This window comes from Carcharhinus amblyrhynchos, chromosome 23 (assembly GCF_965287045.1).
Source record: "Carcharhinus amblyrhynchos chromosome 23, sCarAmb.v2.hapA, whole genome shotgun sequence".
NCBI classification, from domain to species: domain Eukaryota; kingdom Metazoa; phylum Chordata; class Chondrichthyes; order Carcharhiniformes; family Carcharhinidae; genus Carcharhinus; species Carcharhinus amblyrhynchos.
Window position 1 is genome coordinate 31,436,072 of NC_137346.1, and position 13,986 is coordinate 31,450,057.

The 13,986-nt window shown below is 43.4% G+C and overlaps 1 protein-coding gene across 2 annotated transcripts in view; it reads right to left on the reverse strand.

The window, feature by feature from the left end:
• Positions 1–737: 737 nt before the first annotated feature.
• The window catches only part of LOC145357253 (syntaxin-1A), a 236,496-nt gene continuing 223,247 nt past the window's right edge, over positions 738–13,986 (reverse strand). The window contains exon 10 of one of the 2 annotated variants that reach the window (XM_080210428.1): positions 738–3,617. In XM_080210428.1, coding sequence (XP_080066554.1) covers positions 3,537–3,617 — 81 coding nt within the window. In that variant the 3' untranslated portion in view covers positions 738–3,536. Of the gene's footprint in view, positions 3,618–7,162; positions 9,362–13,986 lie in introns of those variants that run through there. The other variant, XM_080210429.1, reaches the window with a different exon arrangement.

A 13,986-nucleotide genomic window follows, 5' to 3' on the forward strand; every position in this document is an offset into this window, starting at 1 on the left:
CCCAGGGGTGGATGTCTCACTCAGCGAGAGCTGCTGAGGCTGTGGCTGCTACCAGAAGAACATTCCCCTCCCCCCAGAGTCCCACGATCATGGAGTTGTGCAGTGATCCAGGACAAGTAATGAGGTGAAGTAGTGGAGGGAAGGGTTGCAAAGGGTGGGAGAAGAAAGGGTTGCAAAAGGTGGGGGGGGGGGGCATAGGGTTCAGAAGCAAGGATGTGGCCCTCAGCAGACATGGAGACAGCGGTGGGTTTTATTTTCAGGCACTATGTGCCTTTGATCCAGGCACCCCCTCTCTGAAGGTGAGAAGCAGCCCGCAGGGTTATAGCTGCTGTGAATGACACACGGAGACGGGTCTGTTGGCAGCTAGGTTAATTCCAGGTGCGTGGGATGATGGCCTCAAATGGTTCTTAAGGGTCTCAATTGGCAGCAGGATGGGAAGTTTGAGCATGAACAGAGGAGGGTGAGCGGCGGGGTTCAGTTACGTCACCATCCCATCTAAGTACATGCTCCTCCTGCCTCCAAGCTCGCCACCAGTGAGAGCATAAGGTTCTGATCAATGTTTCAGGTTGGTGACTTTTCAAGGGTTTCTGAGGATCCTCTGACTTATCAGTCTGGTATCATCTCCTAGTTAGAGGATGCACAGAAACCAACGCTACATCTCTTTGGTTAGGACCCTGAAAAGCTTCTCCAGCCCCACACCCCCAGCCCTCCTCCCCCAAACTATTTTGGCACCGGACTTGCTAACTTTATTTAATGGCTTTGCATTCACTTGTCAATGAAGTGTCTTGTCACTGATTTGGCCCCATGCTTCCTGTGTGCTCATGGCGTGACACTATAGTAAAACTGAACAATCTCAACATGCTTGCCGAGGAGTTTGGACTGCTGAAAGACAGTTCCAAAGCGAGAAATCACTAAATATCAGATCCAGACTAACCGCTGCAAGATTTGCACCTCAACAGTCAGGTGTCATCACTTTGCTGACACTAAAGTGCCTAAAGGGAACAAGAACGGATTTGAATAATGGTTGGTTGTGCAGCTGAGGGATCTCAGTCTTTACTGTGCAAAGTCTTACATTAGTCTTGATGTAAATAATGCAAACTGTGCTTATGCAGATAACGCTGGTTTTATTTGAATATTGCGTGCGTCAGCCAGGCAATTCCTGATATTTATAGCTTCAGAAATTGAACACAAGGTAACTGAAGTCTGATGGGTTTTAGTGCTGACCTTTACATTTATCCACAGTTAGAAGCAGGGGGATTTGATGTTAATCTTTGTAGTCACCTGCCTCATTAGCATGTCCTCATTTCAGATTCCATCCCAGCTTCTTAAAGCTTTTCCTGACTTTTTCTCCCCCGTTTACTTGAAGTTGCCCAATAGACCAGTCGTTTGAGGCAGTGTAGAGCCATGCCATTCGCTCAAGGAAGGCTCCCAGACTGGGTCGTGCCGAACTGAACAGGACTCAGGCAGTTGGCGAGAGGGGCACTGAGTTTCACAGGGCTAAGAATGGAAAATCTGCCAAATTTGCTGCTCTGATAGCCACCCTGTATGTGAACCACACTGATGTCAAGATGAAAGCAACAGCACGATTAATACAGATCTGTCTCTCAACATTCTTCGACAGCTGATAACTGAGCTCTAAGGAAAAGTACTTACAAGGAAATATTATGGTTTAAAAAAAAGGGTCAAAGGGGGCAATACAACAGTGAAGAGACGGGGAAACTCAGTAATTTTATATTAATGGTATGTATATAAGAAATGGATTTATTGGATCAGAAATAACGTATGTAAAATAGTGAGGTGTGCATTAACACAACTGAAATGGATCTGAACTGGATAGCTAAAGATGGAATGTTAAAGCATAAAAACTGAAGTACAAATAACTGATCTGGAGCTTTTAGTGATTTGGTTAATGGCACTATTTCAGCGCCCTGCGTAGGAAGCTTTCTTGCATCATCACTGCTGGAATAGACAACGAAAAGCTGGAATTTTAAAAACCCGGTTACATTTTTGTTCATACATAAATTGCATAAATAAAATGTATTTCTTACTAAGACTGGAAGAAACTTGGCAACAGAACTTGCTGCATCACATGCAGACTGACATCACCTCAACAACCCAAAGTTGCTGCCACACCCAAGTGCAGTTTGATGGCAAACTGGCAAGTCTTGACTAACTGCTCTTTAAAAGCCCTTTAATACCTCGCTGCACAGGACTGCACACTGACCATGCGGGCAGCTGGTAAGGACTTGCATATTCTTGGTAAAACATTTGTAAAACAACCAGAGTAAAAGCTTCATGTCACGTGGAATTAAAAGAAACCAGAAAAACAAAAAGTTTGAGGAACTAGTAATAGGCAAGGTACAAAATCTCCTAACACAAGCCCTTTATGGATGTTAGAATGAAAGCTTCATCGGTTTAGGACATATGTCAAATAGGAGATGGAAACTGCTCCTTACTGAGGGTACCTGATATAAAATTAAGGGATGGATCTGAAGCATATGCTTTCGAACGCTTTTACTTCCACTTGGAATAAGGCTGAAAGAATTTTTTTGTTGGCAGGTCGAACTGTTGGCGAGTTCACCTGCCTTGGTTTCCTGATTTTTGTTTTGTTTCTTTGTCAGACCAGAATGCATAAAATAAATTGATGACCGACTTATTCGAATTGTCCCATTCTCGTTTCACTTTTTGTTCAGTTTGTTTAAAAAGCTGTATCCTTTAAAGATACTCTTCAGATCTTGTCAGCCTTTTCTCTTGCATCACGGGGAACGATAGCACCACTTGAGAAAGTCTTCAGCAGTGATTCTTTGTCACATGAAGAAATGACAGCGGAATGGAAAAATACCGTATAATTAGCAAAGGGCTAAGGCTGAGATCAGAAAAGAGGCTTCAAAGACAGTCTGGCAGCTCCTCGCCCATAGCAGCAAGCATCGAATCTTACATTTAAAGCAGAACTTCTTCAGACCAGATCACTCCTCCATCTAAGGAAATGTTATGAAGTTAAGAATTTCCACAGAAATACATGTTGCTGGGATCATGGCCTTCAGCCTGGTTCAGTGGGTTACCCACTGTGCTGATGAGATGTCGGATCACCGCATTCTTCCAACCTTGACAAGATTTGAAAACTTGTGCACACTAATTTTGAGTTTCTAAAAAAGATATTGCCTTTTTTTTGTGATCAGTATCTTATAAAATGTCGACTCCAGCCACTGCGTTTGTTGGTGTTAACTGGGCTTTCTTTGGCTTTGGCAATCAATGGGTTTAAAGATCAATCCCTTTAAATGTGAAGTTTTTTTTCCAGGGCCAAATTTTCATGTGTTTACGGCAAACAGCGCATCATTGAAAAAAAATCATAAGAGAAAAGAAATGTTACCATACCTTAACAGCCAGAAAGAGCAGGACCAGTAAAGGAAGTAATGCTAGATAGTCATGCAGAGAAACCTTTCTCAGTGTTATACTGAGTGTAAGTCACTTCATTCTCACAAAGTGGCTGAACTGCCCACATCACATTGGTAGATTCTCTCCTATTTTGTGTTTTTTCAAAATCCAAATACTCCCCCAACTGTGGAGGCGATGACGACCCCCAGCACCACACAGCATATAATGATCATAATCTTCTTCTGCAGGCCCCAAATCCAAGCAGCATGACAGGAAGAAGAGGAGAAATGGTTAGTTCTGGAGCTTTTATTTTATTTACATTTAACGAACAGGATTTTACAGAATGGAAGATGAACAGTTCCAACAGAGATTTTAAGAGCTTCCCTTTACATTAACACATTGCCTTTATGGAACTTGCTGTCCCTGCCTCCCCACATTACAAATGAACCCCACCTCCTCACATTAAAAACCCTGCCACTTTACAAATCCACTTTACAACACGGGTAAACTATATGATAGGCACCCCCACTGTGCACCCTCTCATTAAAAGTATCATGCCTTTATTACTAATGCAACACAAATTTCAAACGCTCATACTCCAAATCCCTCATACATTGTTGAGCCCCTATCACATTAACCAACTCATCACATTAGAAACTGACTCACATTGAACATCCTTTCCTGATCTCCACCTCACATTATAAGCTGTGTAACAAAAGGTTCTGTGTCCCTCCTACCCCTCCACCCTACAACGCCTCCCCAAAACCTGCATCTCTTGCCCAATTTCTTAATTCTGGGTATCCTGGTCCCTTGTACTATCAACTAATGGGAACAGTTTTCCTTTGTCTACCTTATTCAATCCTGTCACCATCTTGTACGCCTCTACCAAATCTCCCCATAACCCCCTTTGCTACAACCCTAGCTTCTTCCACCTAACCGTTCAGCCAAAATCCCTTATCCTTGGAACCACCATGGTAAATCTCCTCTGCACCCTCTCAAAGACCTGATGAGTCTGACTCTACAACAGGTCTTATATTAAAAACATCTGAAATTATACTCTTTACTGTGCCACTGTTGGGCGGCCGGTGGCACAGTGGTTAGCACTGCTGCCTCACAGCTCGAGGGACCCAGGTTCGATTCCCAGCGTGGGTCACTGTCTGTGTGGAGTTTGCGTGGCTTTCCTCGGGGTGCTCCAGTTTCGTCCCGAAGTCCAAATATGTGCGGGTTAGGTGGATTGGCCATGCTAAATTGACCCTTAGTGTCAGGGGGACTAGCTAGGTAAATACATGGCGTTATGGGGATAGGGCCTGGGTGGCATTGTGTTTGGTGCAGACTCGATGGGCCAAATGGCCTCCTTCTGCATTGTAGGGATTCTATGATTCTATGACAACGTTAACATTAAAACTAACCTGAAAAGATCGGGGAATGCAGGCATTTGTCCCTTTTTTACTGTTCCACATTGAAACACAATGCATAATTTTTGGAAAGCTTTACTTTTGTTAAATGCTTCTGGACTGATATACTGGCTATGGGCCCAAATTCCTTCCAGACTGGGAGCTGGTTCGGGAATAAGGACATTGGCATTCACAGCCTGGTTGGACTCAATCCTGTGCTGTTAATATTGATACTCTTCTAAAGGCTGCAGCATTCAGCATTTCTCCCCTTCATCATCAGGCATTGCACAGTTTTCGAGACAAATAATAGTTAAATTTGCTTACTCTTCCTGTGAGATTCTAGCCCACATTTCGAGCCTCAGCTCCCTTCATCCTGTGATGTCTATGGAATGAACAGCTTCTCAAACTCACGCTGATCTGCCAGAAATATTCAACTGGTGCCCACGGAATGAATCACACACACCTCCCGCACACCTCTTAAATGAGTTGAATGACAAATGTTTTTCAAATATTACGTTTCATAAAGCAATAACAAAGCGGACATCAAACATACGGTCATGGAAAGAAAAAAGCAGTGAGTCCCTCATGAATGGGCAAAGAGAAAGTGAGAGCAGTTATCTAGATGCAAAAAGAACAGAGCAAAATATAGGAAGAAGGAATGATCCCACCTGGAGAATGACCACATTATCCACACATAATGAGCTGTGCTGCAGTTTGACAGCCATATTGTTATACTGGACCAGAGATTTGTCTTGGGCAATGGCACCACGGTATTGGATTGGCAGCATGAGTGCAGATTGACTGAAATGGAACTGAACGTTGGGCACTGAGCATCATGGGTGACTGATCCAAAATTATTTGTTTGTTACCAGAAAGAGCTAATTTACCTCCCCCCCACCACTCCTTTCTAGCAGCCTCACTGTTCTTTGATAGATTTCAAGTAACATTTGCCAAAATAAATGCTGAGAGATTTTGCATATTCCTTAATTTTTTTTAACCTTTGTTATTATTCATTTTTAAAGTAATTTTTTACATAGCAGTGTATATATCTAATTGCAAAAACGACAAATTATCTCCCTTTCTTTGGTACAATTTAAAACCAGCGGGCTTTACAAGCCTTATCCACCACAGCTATACTTTTGTATGGAAAATCAACTCTTTTTTTCTAGCCATCGAGTAAATATGTGCATTACACTGTGAAGTGACACACTACAGAGGCCAGCCAGCATTGCCATGCAGCGGTACTACAATTGTCCCCAGAGCACTTGTGAGGAAAGTCATTAGCGACTGAATTTCAGGCAGTTGTCTCACTTTTCTTCTCCTTCAGGTTGCAAGACTATCTAGAAGCACTTTGATCAGACAGGATACTGGAGGGCATCTGAAGAGGAGACCTTTGGGGAAAGTGGAACTGGTGGAAGATATTGGCTCTCTTAGGCTTTATGATGATTATGGAGAGGAATTTCCTCAGAATTGCTCCCATTCCACTTTGTGCTTGATGATAGGGATGTAATATCAAAATGAACAAACACAAAACACAGGGTGAAGGCAACCAAGCGACTTCAGGGGGACCTAGACAGGCTAATAGGTTGGGCAGATAGATATCAGCTAAATTTAATGTGGGGAAATGTTAAGTGATTCATTTTTGGAGGAAGATTAGAGGACTGATGCTACTTAAATGGAATGGATGAATAAATGGGATCCAGATCCAAAAATCTTTAGAATTGGAAGCACCAACTGATTAAACTGTGAAAGAAAGATTGTCTAATTATGGTGCGAGAACACAGACCTAATGCTAAACCTGTACAAGTCATTCGTCAGGCTGCATGTGGAAGGATAGCGTGGAATTTGTGGTAGTAACGGAGGCAAAACTATGAGCACGTGAGCGCTCACCATCGTCAGTGTAAAGCTTCCTGGGTTCTTGTGGGGGAGAGGGGCAGTTCAAAGTCAGAAATGTGCAAGTTGCTGTCAGTGATACTCTGTTACCCCTCAGGGTGTGCTGTTGCATTCAATACAGAAACAATAAGTCAGCTCCTCCTGCACTATTCCCACTGTAAAGCCCATCAAAAACGTTGAATAAGCTGTAACTGAACTTCTCATGGTATATGAAGTTGGAATTAGCTCTAAGCAACCTCTCTGACTGTGAAGAAATCATTTTCTAAGTGCCATTCTCTCCATTCCATGATACAAACTTCACAGATTTTTAAAATAATGAGGACCTTTTTTTTAAGGCTAATGATATGTCAGCTTCAATCTTAATTCCATGTGGATGTTTCGATCTTTACTTTGCTCTTGGTAAAAAAGCTAAGTTATAATTCATGCCTTTTATTTCCTTATTCGTGAGAATTCTTCAATCTGGCTGGCTCCTTGGCCTGTATGTTGACTTGGCTGTTTGCGACACAACAAATTCTCTACATGTAATGCTAAATTGAAAGTTGCTATGGTGTAGGGGAAATAAATGTCACAGAGTCCACTAAATCTTTGCAGGTAATTTTCTTCAAGGTCCATGTCAAGTGCCATCCCTTTGTGTTAATCACAACAATCGGGGTCCATGCTTACCACTTTTGGGTGCACAATTTTAGGAAGAATTTCAAAGGCAAAGGTGATTGTTTTAAAATCAGGAGTTTTTAGTTTGAGGAGAGATTGGAGAAAGTGAGTCATTTTTTCATTAGAGCATAGAAAGTTAGGCAATCCAATGGGGCTTTGACTAGGTAAGTAAAGGATATGTCATTTTCCCAAATAAGACAGAAAATGCTGGAAAAACTGCAAGTCTGGCAGCATCTGTGGAGAGAAAAACAGTAACAGACTTGAAATGTTAGCTCTGTTTCTCTGTTTCTACAGATGCTGCCAGACTTACTGTGATTTTCCAGCACTATCTGTTTTTTTTTCGATTTCTAGCACTTGCAGTGTATTGATTTTACTTTAAGTAATTCCATTGGTTACTTGTCAAAAAAAAGAGCAAGGAGATTATTTTCTTTTTGTCCAGGTACAATGCACTAAGCAGCCTTCTGTTCCACAAATTGTAACCATCTGCCCCTGTAATTATTCCTGTCTGGATATTCAGGAGCTGCTTTATCCATATCCTTTAAATGGAGCATATGGATTGCATTGGATCAAGAAGGCAGCTCACCACTACCTTCCAAAGGGGAATTAGGGAGGGGCAATAAATGCTTGTCTAACCAGTGAAGCCCATATCCCACAAATGAATTAAAGAATGTTCCTATTCCAGTCTGTGTTTTTTTTCCTGTATGTGCATTGCTTCTTGTTCCCAAATTGGTTCTTGTTCCTCTAGTTGTGGGTTTATTTATTTTTTCTCCATGGGCAGCATTGTGGTACAGTGGTTAGCATTCCTGCCTCTCAGTGCCAGAGACCAGAGTTCGATTCTGGCTTTGGGTGACTGCGTGGAGTTTGCACATTCTCCCCCTACCTGCGTGGGTATCCTCTGGGTGCTCTGATTTCTTCACGCAGTCCGAAGATGTGCGGGTGAGGTGGATTGGCCATGCTAAATTGCCCCTTAGTGTCCCAAGGTGTGTAGGTTAGGTGGATTGGCCATGGCAAATGTGCAGGAATAGGGTGGGGAGGGATGATGGGCCTGCATAAGCCTGTGCAGACTTGATAGGCCCAACAGGTCTCCTTTTGCAATGTCTGAGTTCTATGGATCTATTACATATTAAAGCAGAGGAGCACAAATGTCCCAATGTGTTTGTAACTCAAGTGGAGGTATCTATTCTAATTGCATTTTCTTGCCCTTCCCAGTATCATTTTTTAACTCCTCCTCCTTTCTGTCTGCAGGGAGAGTGACAGGAGGAAGGGAAGTTCTGTGGGTGCACCAACACTTCTACTCTTTACAGGTTAATCAGGAGGACTATGTTCATGTGGATCTGCATTGGCATGTGCCTGTGTGGGGATATCTGTATCTGGAACCATGTGGAGTTAACATCCTCAGAGGGTAAATTCATAGTAAAGGGAAATGAGGGCAGAAAAAAAGGGAAGAGAGAAAACAGGCGAGAGGAGGAACACAGCTAGAGAGGGACAGAAAGGACAAGAACGGAAGGTGAAACTAGAGAGGAAAGGGGGAAGACATCGATTAGAAATTATAAAAACCTGATTACAGCAGAACTTCAGCTGGATTCAGAGTCGATTAACAAGATGGTGAAATCATGGCCTGTTAAGGCGAGGTTCGTTTTGATAATGTTTCTCAAGTGGGATTATGGCATTGAAGGTAAACCAATAAACAATGAGGAGAGGCTCCAGCACGAAACCTGACGTTGTTCTTCAGCTTACAGAGATGCCAAAACAAAAAGTCCACATTGGAAGGCAGGAGTGAAATCTGAGCAATGGTCTTGGTGGCAACGAACATCACCTCCTGGAAAATGATGGATGTTTGACAACACAAAATGGAAATGCCCAGCCGCAGTCTCTCCCTTCCACAGGAGTGCTGTATGGTGATGATACAACCAAAGCCCAGCTTTAGTCTCAATCGGGATGATTCTGTGGGTTCATGGTGTTTTGGAGCATTAACTGAGATACACAGCCAGAACAATGATGATAACCAACAGTACTACTGCAATGCAAATTCCTATTAAGATTTTCTTCTGTGGGGAGGGAAGAAAACAACCAGATGAAGCTCAGCATGCAAAAATACAACACGCAAAAACTGCAACAGAAAACAAAACATTCAGAATGTGACATAGTCCCAGCTGAACAGTTGCTCTAACACACTGTGGAATAATACGTGCCAAAAGTATGACATGGGCCTGAGCACCTCCCACTTTTCTGTATAGCACAGGATTAGAGGCTGTCCAATGGAAAACCCAGTGACATAATACTACAGACAGGTTCAGTTAGTTTATCTGCCAATCGCACACTCAGTGTGGATGGACCCCTTGTTCTAGACCCTATCTGACTGTGTAAAGCCCGAAGCAGCACTCTCGTCCATCATGGCCACACAGCAACTTCAGGAATGGCTCCAGTAAAAATCATCCTACAGAGTCTGAAGCCTTTGTTTCTTCCATGAGATTTCAGGCTATGAAAGAGGTCTCGAGTGCCAGGTGAGAGATAGCTGTTTCTTTCGGTTTGAATGAACCTCCAGACCAGCTACAGCCTGCCATCGTTCAGGACCTCACTGCTTTCCATGTAACCTTTCCACCCGCTGTCCCACAGATACAAGTCTGGGCAAAGCAGACAATACAAAGCTGACAGTGCTGCAGGAGAGCAGCACATGAGTGCTCTCTCTCCTCCCATAGCTATGTCTGTGGCATCAAACAGAGCAGGGTCAGACTGGCTATGTAGCTTCAGAATTGCTGCCTGCACAAAGTCCATCTCAGGACTTAGCTGTTGTCAGATAAGGGAACCTCAAATCCAGAACACAGCAGCCAGACTAACACTCAGGACAGCGTGTAGGAGAAGCAATGTTTAAACTGGAGTTCAAGCAGCAAATACTGGGTCTTGGAAAGTCTATTCTGCAATAAAATTACACGTTGGCACCAGTTTTCCACAGCAAAATGACAAAACTACTAGAGCCAGAGGACAATCCATTCTGAATTGTTTGATGCATCTGTGCACGAGAGTTTGGGTGTTACAGATGTGCACAGTGGAAGGTTGAAATGACAGGGCGGCACGGTGGCACAGTGGTTAGCACTGCTGCCTCACAGCACCAGGGACCCGGGTTTGATTCCCGGCTTGAGTCACTGTCTGTGTGGAGTTTGCACATTCTCCCTGTGTCTGTGTGGGTTTCCTCCAGTTGCTGCAGTTTCCTCCCACAGTCCAAAGTTGTGCGGGTTAGGTGGAATGGCCAAGCTAATTTTCCTCTTAGTGTCAGGGGGATTAGCTAGGGTTATCAGGGTAGGGCCTGGGTGGGATTGTGGTTGGTATAGATTCGATGGGCTGAATGGCCTCCTTTTGCACTGTAGGATTCTATGACATTATCATAGAGGTCAAATGAGATGGTGGCCATAAGAGTCACTGACAGGGTAGTGGGTCTGGAGGAAGTGGGCTGCAGATCTGTGTGCACCATGGCATCACTCTGACAGTTCCTTTGAAAAGTGAACCTTCCTCAGGCACTCCCCCTTCCCCACAAATGCAGGAGGAAGGGCTGGCTGAGTGTGGGTACTCTGAGGGATGGACATGGACAGCTAGCCACCATATTCCCACAGATCTAGACTCAACAGCCTGGCTACTGCTTCTCTTCCTGTTACAAGAAGCAAAGATGGAATGGAATCCTGATGGAAGCCAATTGTTTGTTGGTTTAGAGGATAAAGATGGGAAGTGGATAGGGAGGAAAATGACAAGCAACCACAAAAGGCCAAAATGTGAAGAAACAGCAAGAATTACAACGTTTTAGCCACAGCAGTAATCAGATATACTTGTCCCTGTGAACCTAATTTCCCTTCAGGATAATATTTAGCATCCTCAGAACATCAATTCCCTGTGCTTTGATTAAAACTCATAATAGTGAGAAATGGGATGTCACCGTATCATTACTGCCTTAACATGCATTTTCAGAAACAGAGTGGGTGGGAATTGACAACATAGAGCTGTTTGGTTCTGCAACTGGCCAAACCTATCATCCAATTTACTACAGGTTAATGCCTGTGCTGGGGGAGGGGTGCAGGGTTCCCACACACAATTTAAGCGAGCACAGGACACATGGTTCCTGTACTATTGCTGAATATTCCGCAGATGGTTTGCAGCCGCTAGGAAACTGAATTGCCTGGAATTGCATCTCGGACTCCACGTGAGATCTGACAAATCCACGTACAGAAATGGTGTAGGCTCTTTACAATTACATTCAGTATCTCTGCTATTGTAACTCAGGGCCTTTCGCTTTCCTTGAATTGTTGGAAAAACCCATCCGGTTCACGTGTGACTCCAGAGCCACAGCAATGGATGGATGGACGTGGGCAGCTAGACACCATGACTCTGATTTTACCGGCACACCCACCCCGAGGCTTGCAGAACTGCATTCTCTGTTGGCCACGGGCGTACTCTTACGAGGCTCGGGCAGGCGTGTCAGTAAAACTCTGGCATATATTCCCACAGATCCAGACTCAACAGCCTGGCTGTTGCTTCTCCTCCTGTTGCAAGAAGCAAAGATGGAGTGGAATTCCTGATAGAAACTCATTTTTTGTTTTAAAAGATTAAGAGGATGGGAGGCCAGTGGATAAGAAGAACAACCAACCAGCAAAGGGCAAAATAGGATTCTCAACTGCCCTTGGGGCAACCAGGGATAGACAATAAATACTAGCCAGCCAGCGATGCCCATGTCCCTCAAATGAATATATAAAAAAACTGTTGCTAAGCACTTTTAGCCCTGTTCCATAACTCTTTACTTTAGTCATCAATTCAGTGTAAAACCTCGCCCACACTTTATAATGACTGTTTTTATGCCCATTAGGAAGGGGGTGTCTGAAAAACTGCAGCAGATAAATGAAGCAGGATCTACATTAGCAGAATCCATTTCCTTTTTAACATGTCAATAGTTTTCCATGTGTTAACCCATTGCATCGTCAAAATGTTTTTAAAAAAATATTTATTCTATGACGGACATTAAATTGCTGGCTTCTAGATACTCTTCTTTAAATAATAAACCATTTTCTAATCTCTGGAATCACTCATAAAAGATGGGAAAAATTTTGTGCCCTATTACTGCTGAAATCCATCTGTTCACGGTGTCAGGTGCAGTCACTTTGTCTAAGTGCATTCAATCTTTTTAATGGCCACATTCATCATTATTGACATGTTTTATTTAGCTCCTCCATCGCTGTCCCAAAAAACCTGATTATTAGATTCCAGCAACTCTTGCTCATCTCCCTGAGGAAAGATGGATTTGTCAATAGTTGTTTAATTTCAGAACTCCCACTTTAGCATCATTTCACATGGACTGATTATATAATGAGTACATATTTGTAAAACCCTTTATTATCGCTTACAATGTTCTCAGCATATATCCACTGTTCCTCTTCACTTCTCCAATTATTTTTACCTGCTTATGTTTGTAATGATATTTTCCATTGAACTCCCACAGTGCAAGAGGAGGCCATTTGACCCACTGAGTCTGCACTGACTCTCCGAAACAGCGTCTTACCCAGAGCTTCCAGTTTTAAACTCTAATACCTTGCATCACACCTCCACGAGTTGGACTGTGATCACTAAGCATTCTCACTCGCTGGGTCCTTCCATGCTTCCATATACTGAAAATCAGGGAGTTAAATTTCAGCTCACTTACACCAGGGTGGCACAGTGGTTAGCACTGCTGCCTTAGAGCAACAGGGACCCGGATTTGATTCCTGACTTGGGTCACTATCTGTGTGGAGTTTGCACATTCTCCCTGTGTCTGCATGGGTTTTCTCTGTGTGCTCTGGTTTCTTCCCACAGTCCAAAGATGTGTGGGTTAGATCTACTGGTCATGCTAAATTGCCACTTGGTGTCAGGGGGACTAGCTAGGATAAATACATGGGGTTATGGGGACAGGACCTGGGTGGGATTGAGGTCAGTGCAGACTTGAAGGGCTCTTCTGCACTGTAGGATTCTATAATATCATCACAATCTAGGCAAGACTAGCTGAACCTGCACAAAAGTACTTTTAAAGGCCTTTCTTATGTCCAAAACCATTTATGTTCAGGTTTCTCATGATCACTTCTACAGAGAAGTCAGAATGATGTGGCTGAATTGGGCCCTTCAGACAATATTGATCACACTTCTCAGGCTGGCATTGTAAGATTCGGATCATTATGCTGGTTGAGAAAAACTCTTCAAATTACACACGCTTCTTCAGCACACAGATAAATGTTTTAAAGTTATTTTCATATCTAAGAGTACATACAGTTTCCTAAGTGGCTGACTCAAGTACACCAACAAAGCTGCAAAGTGTCATTGTCTGTTTTTCCGGAGTCCTTTTCAGTAATTTTAACACAGGAAATAGAAGCAGGAGTCGGCCACCAGTCCCTTCAAGCCTGCCCCGCCATTCAGTGCCATCATGGCCAAAAATGCCGGCCTCGACACCTTTTCTGTGCCATTCCCCCAGCCCTTCTATTCCTCAGTCTGTCAAATATTTATCCAACTCCACTTTGAATGCTTCTAATGATCCAGCCTCCACCATCCTTTGGGGCAGAGTATTCCAGGGATTCACCAACCTCGACGAGAAGAAATTTCCACGTACCTCGGTTTTAAATGCCTGGTTACTTGCGGCTGGACTGGACACTTATTAGAAAGGATGAAT